General features: G+C 42.3%; 1 protein-coding gene across 7 annotated transcripts in view; it reads right to left on the bottom strand.

Annotated features, from left to right (window-relative positions):
• Positions 1-20,056, bottom strand: part of stambpl1 (STAM binding protein-like 1) — a 62,422-nt gene that overhangs the window by 26,656 nt on the left and 15,710 nt on the right. For all 7 annotated transcript variants that reach the window (XM_059947470.1, XM_059947471.1, XM_059947474.1 and 4 more), the window contains exons 2-4: positions 13,329-13,420; positions 2,241-2,458; positions 2,010-2,085 (exon numbers count right to left, since the gene is read on the bottom strand). In XM_059947470.1, the coding sequence (XP_059803453.1) occupies positions 2,010-2,085; positions 2,241-2,458; positions 13,329-13,420 (386 nt within the window). The remainder of the gene's footprint in view (positions 1-2,009; positions 2,086-2,240; positions 2,459-13,328; positions 13,421-20,056) is intronic.

The following is a 20,056-nucleotide window of genomic DNA, read 5'->3' as shown; positions in this document are numbered from 1 at the left end:
CTCCAGTGCTATCAGTAAGAAATTTGCATGTTCTCCCCATATCCCCCAGGTCCTTAGATTTCTTCCCTCATCCAAAAGACAGTGCTGTTCGATTAATTAGCTAATGAGCCTCGTTTAGGTAGCTGGCTGGAGAACTAGGAAGTGATGTGGATGTGCATGTGGGACTGCACTGGTTATACAGAAACAAGCAGGCAACTGAATCTGATGAAATTGATGGAAGCTTGATTATTTTTATATTGTGGAAAATGTTTAAAAAAATGAAAACATGCAAATCTTCCTGTCCTTCAGGACCTTTTAATCAGAATCAGAATCAGACTTTAATCGCCAAGTACCTGTGCACATACAAGGAATTTACTTCCGGCAGATGTTGTCTCTCTGCTCATAACAATAATAATGATAAATATAAATGCCACCTGAAGTGAAAATAGAACTTGTTTTCATAATACCTCTGTAAGATGACATTCTCCATTTGTGCTTTGCTCCCTTAGCATTAACTGGGAGAGGCAGCCAACATTTTAAGCTCAAGCTTCTGGATTAGAACCTGGACTTAAAACCTTTCTGGCTCAGAGATGAATGTTCATGTTCAAGCCTTGTAAACATCCAGCACAGGCACCAAACGTCCTCACAGATTCAGTGCTGCAAGACTGGATTTCCCATTCAGAGCATCCGAGTTTGAGTGCTAACATCAGCCATTACATTAGCTCTCTCCATGGCAGCATTAAAAACACACGAGTGTTAACCTGTTGACCTGATCATAAACTAACTTGATCATAAACTAGTCTGTAGAACATGGACTATGGAACAGTACTGGTCGCTCAGCCCATGAGCTTGTGCTGACATTTTAACCTACTCAAAGATCATTCTAAAACTTCCCTCAATTTTTCTTTCATCCATGTGCCCAGCTAAGAGTCTTTTAAATGTCCATAAGTATCTATCTCTGCCACCACGCCTGGCAGCACGTTCCACACGCCCATCACTCTGTGTATAAAACCAACTGTAGCTGCTAATCAAACCAACCAACACAGCTTAGAGACTAAACTCTGTGCGACAGGAGAACACACGTCACTGTACAATAGTTTCTGCTTTATTTTGTTCATTATTATTGCACATTGGTAAATTATTACAGTGCATATTATTATTCTGTACTTTATTATTAGTGAAGTTTGCACTCTAAGTTTAAATGTTGCTGCTGTAATGAAAGAATTTCCCATTCAGGATCAATAAAGTACTTATGATTGCTATCATAATTATTAAACACGGGGGTGAGGGGGCTTTGATCCTGTATGATACACTCCAATCCAATTATAATGCTCCAAAATTGAAGAATATGTTCAATCTTCATTAAGAAACTAGCAAATCAATCTTGAAGCAATAAAAATTAAATGAAACTAAAACTAGCGATAACAAATAGTCTTAGCGTATTAAATATAATTAAGTTTGCTTCAATGTAATTAAGCATAATTAAGTGAACTTAAGCAAAAAACTATTTTAAATGTAACTAAGCGGTCAACAAAAAGGTATCACCTTTGCACAGTCCCTTAGTTCAACTGAACTCAAGACAAAGCATCAAAATTTAAATAAACTTGTTTCTATCACACCCACACCCTTGTGACTAACTACCATAATAAATATACAACACAAAATACAAAGATAGATATATAGCTCCTACACCAACCTCTGACATCCCACCCTATACTTCTCCCCATCACATTAAAATTATGCCCGCTCGTATTAGCCATTTCTGCCCCTGGAAAAAGGTGCTGGCTGTCCACTCGATCTATGCCTCTTGAACACCTCTATCAAGTCACCTCTCACCCTCCTTCACTCCAAAGAAAAAAAGCCCTCGCTCACTCAACATTTGCTGAGTGGTGGTATGCGTGTTGACTGTGATAGAAAAGCATTGAGCTAGCGTAGAAAGAAAGGTTATAGAGATGGTTTGCAAAGGAACATACAGCCTCTGCATTCTAATTGACATCATAATCACATTGTTGAATAAGCAGCATACATACTTTCAGAATATCCTGCTTTTCTGGAATTGCACATGATTGGTAATCCCGATGCTTTGGCAATTTTTCGACAAACAAACTGTAAAAACAAATTAATATCTCATTACGATGACAGCAGAGCCCTCAGATTTTACAGTACATTAAACCAAATTGGAACTTATCTTATAATTTTCTTTCAATCACAGCTTGCAAGGGTTGCAATAACAGCAAGGGTTTTAGTAAAATGTTTCTTACGTTATAAACTTGTTATAAAGGACAAAGGCGTTTTCAAGATTTCCTTCTTCCAAGTAGACTGATGCCATTTGGACCATCTCCACTCCAGATCTGAAGTAGCGACGCGGGGTAATGACCTCACTGATCTCTACATTACATCCCATTTTGGTGAGGGCCCTCACTCGCTCTTGTGGAGTTAGGGTAACATCCATGTGGCTGGGGGCAACAGACAGCTTTTTCTGTGGAACAATCAACATTCTTTTAGTGAGAAATTGCTAAATAGACACTTCTAATAAAAGAATCTTGAAATCTAAAATAACTTAAGACATTTTAATCTTATCAGAATAAGAATCAGGTTTATTATCACCAGCATGTGACGGGAAATTTGTTAACTTAGCAGCAGTTCAGTGCAATACATAACATAGAAGAAAGAAATAAAATAATAATAATAATAAATAAATCTTATTCCGTATACTTTATACAGTATACATATATTAAATAGATTAATAAACTGGCAAAAAAAACCAGAAATATTACATTTTTTTTTAAAAGTGAGGTCGTGTCCAATGTCCATTTAGGAATCCAATGGCAGAGGGGAAGAAGCTATTCCTGAATCGCTGAGTGTGTGCCTTCAGGCTTCTGTATCTCCTACCTGATGGTAACAGTGAGAAAAGGGCATGCCCTGGGTGCTGGAGATCCTTAATAATGGACGCTGCCTTTCTGAGACACCGCTCCCTGTAGATATCCTGGATACTTTGTAGGCTAGTGCCCAAAATGGAGCTGACTAAATTTACACCTTATGCAGCTTCTTTCCATCCTGTACAGTAGCACCGCCCCCACCCCCATACCAGACAGTGATGCAGCCTGTCAGAATGCTCTCCACAGTACATCTATAGAAGTTTTTGAGTGTATTTGTTGACATATCAAATCTCTTCAAGCTCCCAATGAAGTATAGCTGCTGTCTTGCCTTCTTTATAACTGCATCAATATATTGTGACCAGGTTAGATCCTCAGAGATTTTGATACCCTGGAACTTGAAAAACCACCCACAGTCTCCACTTCTGATCCCTCTATGAGGATTGGTATGTGTTCCTTCGTCTTACCCTTCCTGAAGTCCACAGTCAGCTCTTTCATCTTACTGACATTGTGTGCCAGATTGTTGTTGTGGCACCACTCCACTAGTTGGCATATCTCACTCCTGTATGCCCTCTCATTACCACCTGAGATTCTACCAACAATGGTTATATCATTAGCAAATTTATAGATGGTATTTGAACTATACCTAGCCACACAGTCATGGGTATATAAAGAGTAGAGCAGTGGGATAAGCACACACCCGAGGTGCACCAGTGCTGACCATCAGCAAGGCGGAGACATTGTCACCAATCGGCACTGATTGCAGTCTTCCATTAGGAAGTTGAGGATCCAGTTGCAGAGAGAGGAACAGAGGCCCAGATTCTGCAACTTCTCAATCAGGATTGTGGGAATGATGATGTTAAATGCTGAGCTATAGTCAATGAACAGCATCCTGACATCCGTGTTTCCGTTGTCCAGGTGGTCTAAAACCCTGAGGAGAGCCATTGAGATTGCGTCTGCATTGACCTATTGTGACAATAGGCAAATTGCAACAAGTCCAGATTCTTGCTGAGGCAGGAGTTCAGTCTAGTCATGACCAACCTCTCAAAGCATTTCATCACTGTCAATGTGAGCCCTACTGGGTGATAGTCATTAAAGCAGGTAACGTTTTTCTTCTTAGGCACAGGTATAATTGTTGCCTTTTTGAAGCAAGAGGGACCTTCCGCCCATAGCAGTGAGAGGTTGAAAATGTCCTTGAATACTCCCGCCAGTTGGTTGGCACTGGTTTTCAGAGCCTTACCAGGTACTCCATCGGGACCTTCTGACTTGTGAGGATTCACTCTCTTTAAAGACAGTCTAACATCGGCCTCTGAGACAGAGATCACAGGGTCCTCAGGTGTAGCAGGGATCTTCACAGTTGCAGTTGTGTTCTCCCTTTCAAAGCGGGCATAGAAGGCTTTATGTTCATCTGGTAGTGAAGCATCGCTGCCACTAGGTACATGGAGCTCAGAAAAATAGAGGGCTATAGGTAAGTCTAGATAATTTCTAAGGACATGTTTGGCACAGCTTTGTGGGCTGAAGGGCCTGTATTGTTCTGTTGGCTTTCTATGTTTCTATTCATGCTATTGGGTTTTGCTTTATAGGAAGTAACGTCTTGCAAGCCCTGCCAGAGTTGTCATGCATCCAATGTTGCCTCCAACCTCATTCAAAATTGTTCCTTCGCCCTTGAAATAGGCCTCCGCAAATCATACCTGGTTTTCTGGTACAGGCCTGGATCGACAGACCTGAATGTCACAGATCTAGCCTTCAGCAGAAGACGTACCTCCTGGTTCATCCAAGGCTTTTGGCTTGGGATTGTACAGTAAGTCTTTGTCAGCACACTCTCGTCATCACAGATTTTAATGAAGTCGATAACAACTGCAGCATTCTCATCCAGGTTCGAAGATGAAGCCCTGAATACAGATTCAAAGCAGTCCTGTAAGTGATCCTGTGCTTCCCCTGTCCATACCTTCTTGGTCCTCACTGTAGGCGCAGCAGTCTTCAGTCTCTACCTATACTCAGGGAGTAGTAGTACAGCTAGGTGATCAGACTTCCTGAAGTGAGGGAATGGAATAGCACGGTAGCAATGGTCCAGTGTGTTGTTTCCTCTAGTATTGCAAGTGATCTGTTGATGGTAATTGCTTAGTGATTTTTTTCAGATTGGCCTAGTTAAAATCTCCTAAAACGATGGTGAAGGCGCTGGGACGCGCTGCTTCATGCATGTTGATCCCATTGCTCAGATCATCTCAAGGCTAATTGACATTGGCTTGAGGTGGAATGTATACTGCTATCAAGAAGATCCCAGAGAACTGTAGCACGTAAAAAGGACGGCACTTTATTGCTAGATGTTCCAGGTCTGGTGAGCAGAATTGGGACAGCATTGATATATTTGTGCACCAAGAAAGGCTGATCATGAGGCGTACTCCTCCACCTCTGCTTTTGAGAGACTCTGTAGATCTACCCTGACGGTGTATAGTAAACCCATTGATCTGGATCGCTGCATCCGGTACGGAAGGAGTTAACCATCATTCCATGAAACGAAGGATGCGCACAGTCCTAATGTCCCTCTGATTTCTGAGATCATCGATTTTATTCACCAGAGACTGTACGTTTGCCAGCAAGGTAGTCAGTACTGGGAGGCTAAAACCCCATTTCCTTAAACAGACTTGTAAACCCAACCTACAGCCATGCTTCCTCCATGGGCACTCCTGTCCAGTCAGAGTTGTTTCCATCAGTTTTAAGCAGCAATAGTTCGTTTAAACGCATTAAGACATATTTGTTTACTGTTCTGACCTGGAAAGCAGTTATGCTTTTTAGCTGCATCAGGCTGAAATGCCAGGGATTTTAATCCCTGCCCTAATAATTCATTTTACTGAATATAGATTATCTTATTTAAATAATGCATTTTACTAAACAATGACACTAAAATCATGATTTAAAACCATTTCTCATTAAATCCTATGCACTTCCCTCCTGAATGAAGTGCAATGCTTGGCCAGCAGGTGGGGCTCCCCTTTATTGTCCACTTGGTAATTTCACAGCAAGTTACTGAACAGTCTTGTCAATTTTATCCTCTCACGTGGCCATCCCATTGGAAATGAAAAATTCACCCAACGTCTGCTTTGACATGATCAAAGCACCCCATTATGGAAATTCAAATGCAGGTTAACTCCCTTACTTTTTTCCATTGAAGCTGCCTGGCCTGCTGAGTTCCTCCAGCATTCTGTGTGTATTGGGATTTCCAGCATCTGCAGATTTTCTCCTATTTGCCCAACTTGAAAAGTATTCTTAGCCCAGCTACCAAGACATCATTAGCCTGCAAGGGTACAGTATTTGCCCCAATGATCTAAACATCTTTTATCCAATTGTGGAGCTGAGACCAAGAATCCCAGCTTCAAGTGTTGGCCAGAGTAGATTACATCGAAACAATTAATATACACTATACAAAGAGACTAAACAAACCCAGACAAATCTGATAAAGAAAGATATGCACCCAATGAGGAAATACTGCATTTGAGTGGTGCCACCATATCTATTGAAGAATCACACGGCAACGTTACAGTGCTGTTGGGACCTTCCATAAAATTTTAAATTTTCTTGCGTTTCTTTTTTCCATCTATTTCATACCTTTTGAATGGTTCATTGAAAGTCTGGTTAGGCTGAATCTGATTAATTACATTCATAGAACATAGAAATCTACAGCACATTACAGGCCATTTAGCCTACAATTTTGTGCTGACCGTGTAACCTATTCTAGAGACTGCCTAGAATTTCCCCAGCGCAGAGCCCTCTATTTCTCCAAGCTCCATGTAACTATCCAAGAGGCTCTTAAAAGACTCTATTGCATCTGCTTCCACCACCACCACTGGCAGTGCATTCCACGCACCCACCACTCTGCGTGAAAAACTTACCCCTGACGTCCTCTTGGTACCCATTTCCAAGCACCTTAAAACTATGCTCGCTCATGTTAGCCATTTCAGCCCTGTGAAAAAGCCTCTGGCTATCCAAACGATCAATGCCCTCATCATCTTATACACCTCTATCAGGACAGCTCTCATCCTCTGTCACTCCAAGCAAAAAACTCCGAGTTCACTCAACCTATTCTCATAGGGTATTCCCTCCAATCCAGGCAACATCCTTGTAAATCTCTTCTGCACTCTCTCCTCATAGCTCTTGAACTCAATCCCATTGTTGATGAATGCCAACACACATTAACAACACTGTCAACGTGCGCAGCAGCTTTGAGTGTCCTATGGACACGGACCCCAAGATGTCTCAGATCCCTCACATTCATTTCCGGTCACTCCATTACAGGGAGTATTTGGAGGCTTTGGAGAGAGTGCAGAAGAGGTTTACCAGAACGAACGGAGAGGCAAGATTGGACAGAACTGGGTTGTCTTCTCTGGAGTGGAGGAGGCTTGAACAAAATTTATCAGATTATGAGAGGTATAGATAGAATGGATATCTGGTAACACACACAGAATGCTGGAGGGACTAAGCAGGCCGGGCAGCATCTATGGGAAAAGAGTACAGTTGACGTTCTGGGCAAAAACCCTTCAGCAGGACTGGAGAAAAAAAAGACGAGAAGTCAAAGTTAGATGGGGGTGAGGGGAGGGAGAAACTCAAAGTGAAAGGTGAAACCCGGGAGGTGGGAGGGAAGTAAGAAGCTGGGAAGTTGTTTGGTGAGAGAGATACAGGGCTGGAGAAGGGAGACTCTGAGAGGAGAGGACAGAAGGCCATGGAAGAAAGAAAAGGGGGAGGAGAACCAGAGTGAGGTGATGGGCAAATGAGGAGATAAGGTGAGAGAGGTAAATAGGGATGAGGAATGGTAAAGGAGGGAAGCGGCATTACCAGACGTTTGAGAATTCGATGTTCATGCCATCAGGTTGGAGGCTACCCAGACTGAATATAAGGTGTTGTTTCTCCAGCCTGAGTGCACCCTCATCGCAACAGTAAAGGAGGCCATGGATAAACATATCGGAATGGGAAGTGGAATTAAAATGGGTGGCCACTGGGAGATCAGAATCAGAATCAGACTTTAATCACCAAGTACCTGTACACATACAAGGAATTTACTTCCGGCAGATGTTGTCTCTCTGCTCATAATAATAATAATGATAAATATAAATGAAAATATAGATTATACATACAGGTAGTGCAATCCAAGTAATAGTTAGCCAACAATTAACCGGCAGTTAACTGTTCAGCAAAGTGACCGCAGTAGGGAAAAAACTTCTCCAGTGCCTATTAGTCTTAGTCTGGAGGGATCTGAAGCGCCCACCAGACAGAAGCAGTTCAAACAGTCCATGAGCAGGATGGAAAGAGTCCTTGCAGTTGGAGCGTAGGTGCTTAGCGAAGTGGTCTCCCAATCTACACCTGGTCTTACTGACACACAGGAGGCCACACTGGGAGCACCAGATACAAGACCCCAACAGACTCACAGGTGAAGTGTCGCCATTGTTTGGAGTCCCGAGTGGTAGTGAGGTTGGAGGTGTAGGGTCACATGTAGCACTTGTTCCACTTGCAAAGATAAGTGCCAGGGATGAACGGACAAGGGAGTTCCCTGCAGAAAGTAGAAAGTGGGGGTGGGGAGCGGAAGGGAAAGACGTGCTTGGTGGCGGGATCCCATTGGAGGTGGTGGAAGTTTAGGAGAATTGTGTACTGAACGCGGAGGGTAGTGAGGTAGTAGGTAAGGACAAGACGAACACTATCCCTGTTGGGGCGGCGGGAGGATGGACCGAGAGTAGACTTGCGCAAATTGGAAGAGATGTGGTTGAGGGCAGAATTGATGGCGGAGGAAGGGACGCCCTTTCTTTGAAGGAAGAGGACATCTCTGTCATTCTGGAATGAAAAACCTCACCCTGCGAGCAGATGCGGCAGAGACAGAGGAACTCAGAGAAGTGGATGGCATTTTTACAGAGTAACGGAGTGAGAAGCGGTATAATCCAGGTAGCTTTGAGAATCTGTAGGTTTATAATAGACATCAGTAGATAAGCTGTCTGCTGAGATAGAGACAGAGAGATTGAGAAATGGGACGGAGGTGTTGGGAGATGCACCAGGTAAATTTGAGGGCAGGGAAGTTGGAGGCAAAGGTGATGAGTCAACAAGCTCCACATGGGTGCAGGAAGCAGCACCAATGCATTTGTCGATGTAGCATAGGAAAAGTTAGAGAGTGACACCAGTGTAGGCTTGGAACATAGATTGTTCCACACTGCCGACAGGCTGGGACCCACGCAAGTGACCATGGCTACACCTTTTGTTTGAAGGAAGTGGGAGCAGCCAAAATGAGAAATTATTGAGAGTGAGAACAAGTTCCGTTAGATGGAGGCAAGTGGTGGTGGAGGGGAACTGGTTGGTTCTGGCATCCAGAAAGAAACGGAGAGTTTTGAGACCTTCCAGGTGGGGGCTGGAGGTGTATAGGGACTGGACATCCATGGTGAAAGTAAGACACTCAGGGCCAGGGAACTGGAAATCATTGAAAAGAACAGGAGCGTTTGAAGTAAGTAGAAAGGGATTGAACCGGGGGGGGGGGGGGGGGGATAAAATTGAGTCAAGATATGCATTCAATGAGTCAGAAATAAGCTATATAATGGCTCTAACTGGATTGGAAGGTTTGCAGATCTTGGGTAGGAGATAGAAATGGGAGGTGCGGGGTGCGGGAACTATGAGGTTCGTGGCACTCGATGGGAGACACCCCCCAGAGCTAATAAGGTCAGTGATGGTGTGGGAGACAATGGCCTGGTGCTCTTCAGTGGGATCCTATTCGAGGGGTAAGTAAGAGGAGGAGTCTGTGAGTTGTCGCTGGGCCTCCGCAAGGTAGAGGTCAGTCTGCCAGACTACTACAGCACCCCCTTATCTGCAGGTTTGATGGTAAGTTTAGGCTTAATACGGGAGAAGTGGAGAGCAGAGTGTTTGGAAGGAGTGAGGCTGGAATTTGAGAGAGAAATGAAGTCAAAACAGTTGATGTCCCGTCAGCAGTTGGCACTGACAAGATCCAGAGCAGGGAGGAGATCAAGGTGGGGTGGTATTTCTCTTCCATGGATATCCGGTATCATTCTTTCCCCCCGGGTTGAAATGTCTAATGTGTGAGAGCCTGCAGTTAAGGTGAGAAAGGCAGGATGAGGACTCTGTAGGCAGAAGGGATTAATTCAGTTCGGCATTTAATTACTACTTTAGTCAGTTTAACATAAGAGCATGAACCGAAAGACCTGATCTGTGCTGTATAATTCTATGTTCTATGATCCAAGTGCAAGATGAAACATTGAAGTCAGACCCAAAAAACAAAATCACCCAGAATGGCGTTGCATTTGAAGTTTGTATTTGGCTCAGTGTGGAGTACAGGCACTCCATCTGACACAGAATTCCAACCTTGTGCGTTTACTATCACAGACAGAGACATTTTAACTATAAATGTTTGAGCACTGGCAACACAGCAGGGTATTTCCCGTTAACTCATCCAGACTAACTAGTGCAAGTGACTTGAAGGCCAAATCATCTGTAGTAAGTTCAGTAACTTACAGAAGTATTCGTTCTGCTCTTGCTGACAACAAATGCGCCCATCCCTCTTCAAGCAAAACAACTCCGATTCTGTATAAGCAGTTCAAGATGTCAAATACCACTAGTATAATCAACAAGATGTTGTAATCTTTTTCTGACTTTCACAACTGGATTGTACCTTTCACAAATAACTCCGTTCATGACTCAGCTGATAAGTTATAAACTTAGCTGAAAAGATTGATCTTCTAGGTTGACGCATGACTGATGACAAGGACTAGCCAGTAGAGGAAAAAATACATGGAGGGAGAAATATTTTCCTACTGGAATCTTATTTTCCATATATTATAAGCAACACTGGGGTGCCAAAGGGGACTGTATTGGCTCCTGTCCCGTTTATCCTGCATACCTCGGACTTCAGATACAACACCGAGTCACGTCATCTGCAGAAATTCCCTGATGACTCAGCAATAGCTGGGTGTATAAAGGGAGGATGGGAGGATGAACACAGGGCCCTGGTGGAGGTTTTGTCGAATGGTGCAAGCTGAATCATCTGCAGCTCAACATCAGTAAGGCAAAGGAGATGGTGATGGACTTTAGGAAGACTAAACTGACACTGCTCCCTGTTACTACTGGCAGTGAGGACGTGGATGAGGTGAGGACCTACAGGTACCCGGGAGTGCAGCTGGATGACAGACTTGAGTGGAGCACCAACACAGAGGCTGTGTACAAGAAGGGCCAGAGTCCCCTCTACTTCCTGAGGAGACTGACATCCTCTGGACTATGCAGGCCTCTCCTTCACATAGCTGATTCACTAAAAGAAATCCCTGCAAACTTGGCCTACTTACTGCTTCCACAGAAACGAAGGCAGTGGTGTCAAAGGGGAAAAGCTGAGAAATTGAGAATGAGGTAGCAGTACAGGCTACCTCATTTAATATATTTAAGATACTGTTAAATAGATTATTCCATAGTAGGGGAATTAAGGGTTACGGGGAAGTAGTAAATAGGTAGAGCTGAGTCCAGGGCAAGATCAGCCTTGATCTTACTTAACGGTGGAGTAGAATTAATGGGCCATATGGCTTGCTACTGCTCTTAAATCTTATAAGATTGTCTTAGGGCAAAATAACAGGAAAAGGGCAGAATTAATTTAATGCAGACAAGTCTAAAATAATCTGCAAATCAAGAGAAAGCGAAGAACAGCAGAACTCTGAAAGAAGATTCAGCATGACATCTAAAACTCTGAGAAACTTTTATAGATGTGGATAGTATATTGACTGGCTGCATCACTAACGGAAACACCAATGTCCTTGAACAGAAAATCCTACGAAAAAGAAGTGGATACGACCCAGTCCATCACCGTTAAAGCCCTCTCCACCACTGAGCACATCTACATGCAGCATTGTCACAGGAAATCAGCACCCATCAACAGAGACCCCACCATCCAGGTCAAGCTCTCTTCTGACTGCTAACATCATGAAGGCGGTACAGAAACCTCAGGACTCTCACCACCAGGTTCAAGAACAGCTATTACCCCTCAAACATCAGGATCTTAAACCAGAGGGGATAACTTCACTCAACTTCACTTGCTGCACCACGGAACTGTTCCCACAACTTTATGAACTCACTTTCAAGGACTCTCCGTGACATGTTCTTGATATTTATTGCTTAATTATTATTATTATTATTATTATTTCTTTCTGTTAGTATTTGTACAGTTTATTATCTTCTGCACACTCCGTTGGCATGATCTTTCATTGATTCTATTATGGATATTTGATTTATTGAGTATGTCCCAAAAAAATTAAATCTTAGGGTTGTATATGGTGATGTGTGTGTGTGTAAATATATATACACATACACATACATATACACACATATATACACACACACACACACTGTACTTTGATAATAAATTTACTTTGAACTTTGAATCAATAGGAGTGCTAAAGACCTTCAGAAAATCCAGCATCAAAGCAGAGTAACAACAACAAAGCAAACCAAATATTAAATTAAGTGGATTGGACAGGAAAACACTGGCAAAAGTTTGCAATTAAACTGGAGTAATCTAGTCAGAGCTCATCTGAAATATGTTGCTCTCTCCAGATAGCAAAAGAACGAGGGAAACAGTGTACTGAAAGCAATGCTGGGAGAAGCCAAGAGGCTAATTCCTGAAGCAAAAGATTAGAGCTAGGAGGAAGCAGAGAAACCTGCTCTTTGTGGAAAGAAGTGATGGAAAAAATATTTTTTGCCAAGTTAAACAATTAGTCACAGTAATGCCATGGAAGTGAAAATATTCCCTTCAATTACATTCAAGAGAACAGAGGAATTGATGCACAGGTGAGTAGAAACGATGCACTGGAACTGTGTCTCTGGCGAGAGGAAGAGACAGCGGTAAACATAATCTAGCCAGTCAGATACACAGCCTTTAGGAATTCTGAATTCCCAGACAGCAGACTATTAGAAATTTACTGCACAGGAAATTTCTCAAATTTTTCATCAAACAGCAGATAAATGGAATTTTTCCCTCACAAACTCTCTAAGCTACTGAAACAATTGTCAACAACATCAGATGTATTGTCCTTTTAAAAAAAATACAACGGTGAATTGAAAATTTTGAAAGCTCTTTCCAAAATATTTGTTTATTTGAATTAAGCTAGACTTGTAAAAAATTTTTTCTCCAATTCTATTACTTCCATCTTTTAACGATGCACAGTTTGTTTTCAATCTTTGAAGCCAAATGTCATCCAATTACATCTTGCCCTAAATCCACTTCTAAAAGTTCCACCATGTAGATGAAGATCAACAGGAAACCAGACAATCCAGTGCAATTTGATCAAGATCATTACATTCAAGGAGAAAAACTGTCACAGCAATATTTCTGCTAGGAGGAAACTTTCCCAACCAATCCTGTCAAGGCAGCTTGTAAGACTTCCAAAAGAATGCTACAGATGCCAACCTTGGTGAATTTTAATTCTATGATTATTAATACATAAGTAATACCAGAGAGATGAATGTAAAAGGCTGATCAAACTCCATATCTGCACGTGAATTAGGTTCTGAGCTCCCTCTTATGTTTCGATTCCTCACCTCACCTATGAGGAAGAAAGCAAAAGTTAGCACATTCCCATCTTCAAACAGTTCTGTTGTCATTCTGTTTAGACAGAGGCAAAGAATTGTTCTAAATCATGATCACACTAACATCAAGATATGCAAAACATTTTCTTATTAAAACACAATTCAACTAATTATGCAAAAAACACAGACAATAAAAAGAACATGCACTCCATGCATTAGAGAAGCTCCTAATCTGTTGCATAAGTAGTTGAATTGTGATTTTATAGTTTTTGTTTCAGCTATAATAGTTATGAGTGCTTTTCAATGTCAGAAATAATCAGACAGAAGTGAAGAATGCAAACTGGCTGCAGGAACTGAGGAAAACAGGAGTAGACTACTCAACCACTCAAGTCAGCTCTGTCGTTCAACATGATCACGGCTGACCTACCCCAGGATCTTGTCCCAATTGTGCCAGCTCCCCTTGCCCTCAACCACTTTCAAAAGGATAAATACTTCCTCTTTTAAACCACTAATGATCTCACCATTATAACCCACTGGAGTAGATCATTTCTAAGATTCAACATCTTTTCACATTTCACCAGCCACTAAGAGAAGACCTCAAATTTGAATGCCAACCTCTTTGATTCCCAGTTGTGTCCCTTCATTTGACGTTCTCCCACTGGTGAGAACATCTGGATACTTATCTTCTCATACCCCCTATAGGTCTTATTCTTCTCCTCTATATATTCTTCAAACACCCCACAACACTTCAACTGGGGTGGAATATGTATTTACAGCAAGATAGGCTTTAATTGGGCAGTTCACATTAAAATGTGACATGGGAATTTATAAGACATTGAACCAATGGGAAGTATTAAAAAAAACAATATATTACAAGTAAAACAGTGGTGTGCAATACTGACTAGTCAACGTTGCCAAGGTAATCTCTCGTAAACAACAACATCAAAATGGTAGACTAATCATCAGAAATATTAAACCTCCTGATATAGCTCTATTACCGCATCAGTACATCAACATAAAGACAAGAGATTCTGCAGATGCTGGAAGTCCACAGTAACACACAAACAACATGCTGGAGGAACTCAGTAGGTCAGGCAACATCTATGGAGGGGAATAAACTGTCGATGTTTTCGGCTGAGACCCTTCATCAGGATGGGGGAAGGGGGAAGATGCTAGAATAAGAAGGTGGGGGGGGGGTCAGGGAAATGAGTACAAGCTGGAAAATGATAGGTGACGCTAGGTGAAGGGGTACAAACACTGGACTTTGCAATACAGATGTTCTTAATAGTATTAAACGCACAAATCAGAAACAACGGGCTTATAAATGTTAGCTGACAGCTAAAGGAACATTGTGTGGCCAATGAACAAGAACAGAGCCAATGCAGGAGAGTACCCAAGCACCTTCTCCCCCTAGTGAACACAACAAACATGGACCGTGAACTGCCTGAATCATCAGAACACAACAAAAACCTGGCACCCTTTAGTCAAACAATATGCTATGTATAAACAGTACAGTGTTTTGTGTAAATAATCCGCAAGGCACCATGTGACAATATTATAATGAATTTGGAAACAAAATAAAAGGCTTAGGAAACACGTTCATGGGTCTTAAGAATTTTGTTTCCTCTCTGGCTGCCACACTGAGTTACCACTTCCCTCTATCACCCAGACCTTTCGTGCTGTTGAATGTTCCTCTCATCAGGGTCAATTTTAAGCCTCGTTATAACCAATTTTAGTCAACTTTATAAAAGGTTTCAGCCCAGCTTGGCCATGTAACTCCTGGTTGAAAGGGTGTCAATGGAACTCCATGGCAAGTCGTAGAGACACAGAGGTGCATAGCATAGAAACAGACCAGTCAGCCCAACGTGTCGATGCAGATTATGGTGCCCAGCAAACTAGTCCCATTTGTCCACATTTGATGCTTATTCTCCTCTGAGACATCTACCTATCCGAACATCTTTAAATGTTTATTATTGTACCTTTCTCCAGAAGCTCATCACTACCATCTGTGTGAAGAAGTTGCCCCTCAGGTCCTGTTTAAATCTTTCCCCTCTCTTAACCCATGTCCTCTGGTTGCTAACTCCTTTTTCACCCTATCTACACCCCTCATGACTTTAGCTGTCCCTCTGTCTCCTATGCTCCATGCAATGAAGTCCAAGTCTGCCATTATCTTCCTATAATTCAGGTCCTTCAGCCCTGGCAGCATTTCATAAATCTTCTCTAGACTCCTTCGAGTTTAATAATATCATAGCATAATAAAAAATTCAAAGGAACTCCAAGTGAGTCCTTGAGCTGTCATAAGCGGCACCCACGTGGAGGAAGATCCCCTTCAATTCACCTGGCTGAGAAGGGCCCTTGTGCTCACCTCCTCTGAATCAGGGCAGCCACTGAGGACATAATGAATCTTGTGCAAGTCCATATTACCTGCTCTTTAAGTCCAGTCAGGCTGGCAAGCTTAATATTGTGGGCTCCTCTGCTGCTAGTGTACTCCCGTGTGCTGATCACTTTTGTTCAAGTTGCAGAGACCTCCTCGTAACTCGTGGAAAGAGGCTAAACCACTAAAGGCAACTGACCTCTTTGCCACATGACCAGCGGCAAGCCCACCGGAGAAGCAAATATTTTCAGCAAGGTAACAATGGACCCAAAAACTCCTGACTTGATCTGAAACCACTGTAATGCAGAAGAGAGCCTTGTACTCTTGAAGGTTCTAGAATTTGGTTGCTATGTTAAACTGATTACTTCAGCTTTCAAATAGAGGTTAAAGGTCTCAAGGCAACAGAAGCCTAATCGACTGGAGTACCAGAAACTATTAACACTCTTTCACCTCAATACTGAGTATGAAACCTTGATGTGCACCGCATTTCTCAGCTTAATAATCAATACCGCCTCAAAAAGTTACGTGACTTATGTGGAACAACTGGCACATTTTGAGAGATGCCTCAAGGCATAATCAATTCCTGATGGAAGCCATCAATCACAAAGTACAAGATCAAAGTGATGTCAGAGGGTAAACTGAATCAGTGTAGGATCTCTCATTCACAAAGAGAAGAGATGTACTTCATACAAGGTCAAAGTTATTTCTGAAAAACAAGGTTCGGCAGAAGCACAGTTGTGTCTCAAGACATGTTAACCTAAATTCTGGCTATTCAACCTAGAGAAGATAATGTAATGATAAGATTAAATTGTATTGCGGGCTATCCCTCACATGAGCAATCTTAAAAATAACAAAGAAATACTGACTTTCCCTTTTGCCATCTCAGTCATCACCCATACTCTGCAGCTTAAAACCTGTTTTTATCTCGAATATCTAAGTTCTGAAACATAAACTCTTTCTCCATTCAAAGGTGCTACCTGATATGCTGAACTCTTCCAGCATTTTCTGTTTTATACCAGATGCTCAACATTTGTGGCGATTTGCTTTTGCATCATTACAATTGAACTATTTTTTTTAAAAACTGAGCAAAACAAATGAAAATGGAATCAAATGTAAATTTTGAAAATAACATCTAAACTAAGGAAAATCAAAACTGCGGATGCTGGAACACTGAGATAAATTCAAAACACCAGAAATACTCGGCAAGTTAGGCAGCAACTCTGGAAAATGAAATCAAAGTGCACTCATCAAAACTGTGAAAAATGTCATTTGTAAACTTACAGAGAAGGAGACTGAAAAGATGGATAGGACAATGAGAATGTCTGTCATAAGAGTAAGGCAGGTAAATTGGGATAATGAGGGCAGCTAGAGTGTAATTATTGTGTTACCAACTTTACCAGTTTTTCATCCTTACTAGGTCTAAATCCTGGAACTGCCTGTCTAACAGCAGACAGTCAGAGTCCCTTTATGAGAAGGACTGTACGTAGTAGTTCAAGATACTGGCTTACTTGCACCTTCTCTTCGGCAGTCAGCACAGGCTGGCCCTATTGCTCAGATCCTTAAAAATGATTTTAAAGAAAACATCCTTCTACGGCACCGACCTGAGTCCAGGACCGAGCAGAGCCAACTGGCGGGTCCCAGTCCTGCAGCGAGCCGGGACACGGAGGGGGAGTGAAGGAAGAGGGAGGCTGTTTCCTGCCACAAAGCCTGTGACCTTCACTCACGTCAGACGCCGGTCGCCCGCTTTACTTTCCAAAAATAACCCTCGTGATTCCAGCGCCAGGAAGCGGGGTTCGAAACTCGATTCTAGCCAAGCTGCTCTGCTGCTGGTGTGAGTACTGGGCGCCCACTGCATACACCCCACCTTTACTAAACCTCCCAGTGCACCAGCCGGGACCTGTGTCTGCACGAATATGCGCTACATAATTTGGACCAGTGTCTTCACTAACCCCAAACACCTGCCCAACATTCACCAAACTGGGACAAGTGTCTATACGAACACACCTAACACCAGGAACAGTGTCTGCACCAATGCCTCCCCTCTACTCCTGGAATAATGTCTGTACTAAAACCCCACCACCATTGCACCCAGGATCAGAGTCCACCCTAACACACCAAGGCCAGTGTGTATATTGAGATCCTCACTGCCCCCAAGGCCAGTGTCTGCATCAAGACCCTCAATGCACCACCTGGACTAAGAGTAGGCATTCACACACTAATCCTGTCATTGCACCCTGTATTAGTGTTTGCACTAACACACTGCACTCCTACCACCACCAACCCCACCCCCTTAGTCTTAGGCACTTACATACAGTGAGGGAGTGTAAGATTTTTGCACAGTACTGTAGTAATTTTATGTATTGTGCTGTACTGCTGCCATAAAAAAAAAACAAATTTCATGACGCAGGTAATAATAAACCTAATTCTGATCAGGGTCTCCTGTAGACTGAGAGTGGGAAGGGGCAGGGAGAGGGGAGGGTGCGGGAAACACCAGAGAGACATTCTGCGATAATTAATAAACGAGTTGTTTAAAATCAAATGACCTCACCTGTGTCAGGGCTGGGTGCGTCTGCATCAGTGGTACCCCCCCCCCCCCCGCTCCCCCAAGCACTCCTTCTCTGCCACCTATCCCGCACCCCTCTAACGGCATCCCACCCTCGCCATTCCCAATTTTCTTTGCTTCTGGCAGATTTACAATCTGCAAAAGTCTTAGGTACCCTATCTACTACATGCTCTTAAAATCAGAAAATGGGCTAAATATTCAGGAAAAAAATTGATGCAGCACCTGTATGCTATGAACCTGTGTTTGAAAATAATTAATGGAATAATAAAGGAACTTACGAGACAAAGAAAGAGTGGGAGAGAGCGCCTCTCCACACACATAAGAAAGCAACAAGTACATGCAAAACAGAAACGAAAAGTAAAGAGAAACTTGGAAAGACCAATAACATTTAAAAGTTCTCATCACCTGAGGGGAGAAAGTTCTGCAGATCTTTTAAGTCAGGGGTTCCCAACCTGGGGTCCACGGACCTCTCAGTTAATGATAGGGATCCATGGCATTAAAAAGGTTGAAACCCTGCTTTAAGTATTTTAAGTAGGGTGGCGCAGTGTCGTTGCTGTAAGCTCAATGCTTTACAGCACCAGCTGTAAGATCAGAGTTCAATTCCTGCCATTGTCTCTAAGGAGTTTATGTGTTCACCCTGCGACTGAACGTGTTTCCTCAAGCGGCACTGGTTCTCTCACATACCCAACAGGTGTGAATTTTGGGCGTACTAAGCTGGCGCCAGAAGCATGGCAACACTGCAGGCAGCTCAGCGAAATTCTCACGAATTTTGATTTGACGCAAACAACACATTTCACTATATACTTTAATATACGTGACAAAGCGAAACTTTAACCTTAACTGACAAAATTAAGGTGATCAGTACTGAAAGACTGTCTACAGATATCATTAAATCTGGTTTTACTGATTTGGGCAAAAAAGTTTCAGAAAAAAAAAGGAAGTAATAACTTAAAAGTTAGAGGAAACTCTGTGGCTGTGTAGTTATTGCACAGAAGGGTGTAGATAATTAGATTAAGGTACCAGCATTAGAAGATGACAGGAAACCTGCAGTCTGCAAAATTTAAAAATTCTTTCCACCCATCAGTCAATGGAAGTCACAGCACAGCTGCAGAACCATCTGCTGCTCAAGACAAAATGCCAGTGAGAAAGATTATTCCCTTAAACCTGAAATGGGTCTGCAAGCATGAATAATTGAGTCAATACAGTCAGTATCTCATCAACATCCAAATGCCCCAAGTACCAAAAACTGCACGGCACTAAAAAAATCGAAGGATTATTCTTGTAGTAATGCCTATCACACTCTCAAAGACTTTAATAACAAATGGCAAAACTAAAAATATATTGTATAAATTGTTTACAACTGATACTAACTAAAATGCCCATTTTTACAATTAAAACACCTGTGGAAAGGGTATCAAAAACACAAGATAGTATATGCGACTGTGAATAGCAATCTCGTCACAATTTAAGGTGATGTCTGACAGCTCTTTTGCCAAACAAGACTACCTCAGCAATATAAAAAGGTGCCTGTGAATACAGCCTTGGAGCTACAATCAGTTACTCTATTCCAAACGTTAGTTTTCCAGCCACGCAAATACTGTTGGCCCACAGTGATGCCATGTTGCCTACATTATAAGTAACCAGAGTTTTAGTGAAAGTCAAACATACCGTATCTTATAAATCAAGATAGAATAAAGACAGAGCACCCAGCCCTTC

This window comes from Hypanus sabinus, chromosome 22 (genome assembly GCF_030144855.1).
Source record: "Hypanus sabinus isolate sHypSab1 chromosome 22, sHypSab1.hap1, whole genome shotgun sequence".
Classification (NCBI taxonomy): Eukaryota; Metazoa; Chordata; class Chondrichthyes; order Myliobatiformes; family Dasyatidae; genus Hypanus; species Hypanus sabinus.
This window is presented reverse-complemented; position numbering and strand designations above follow the sequence as displayed.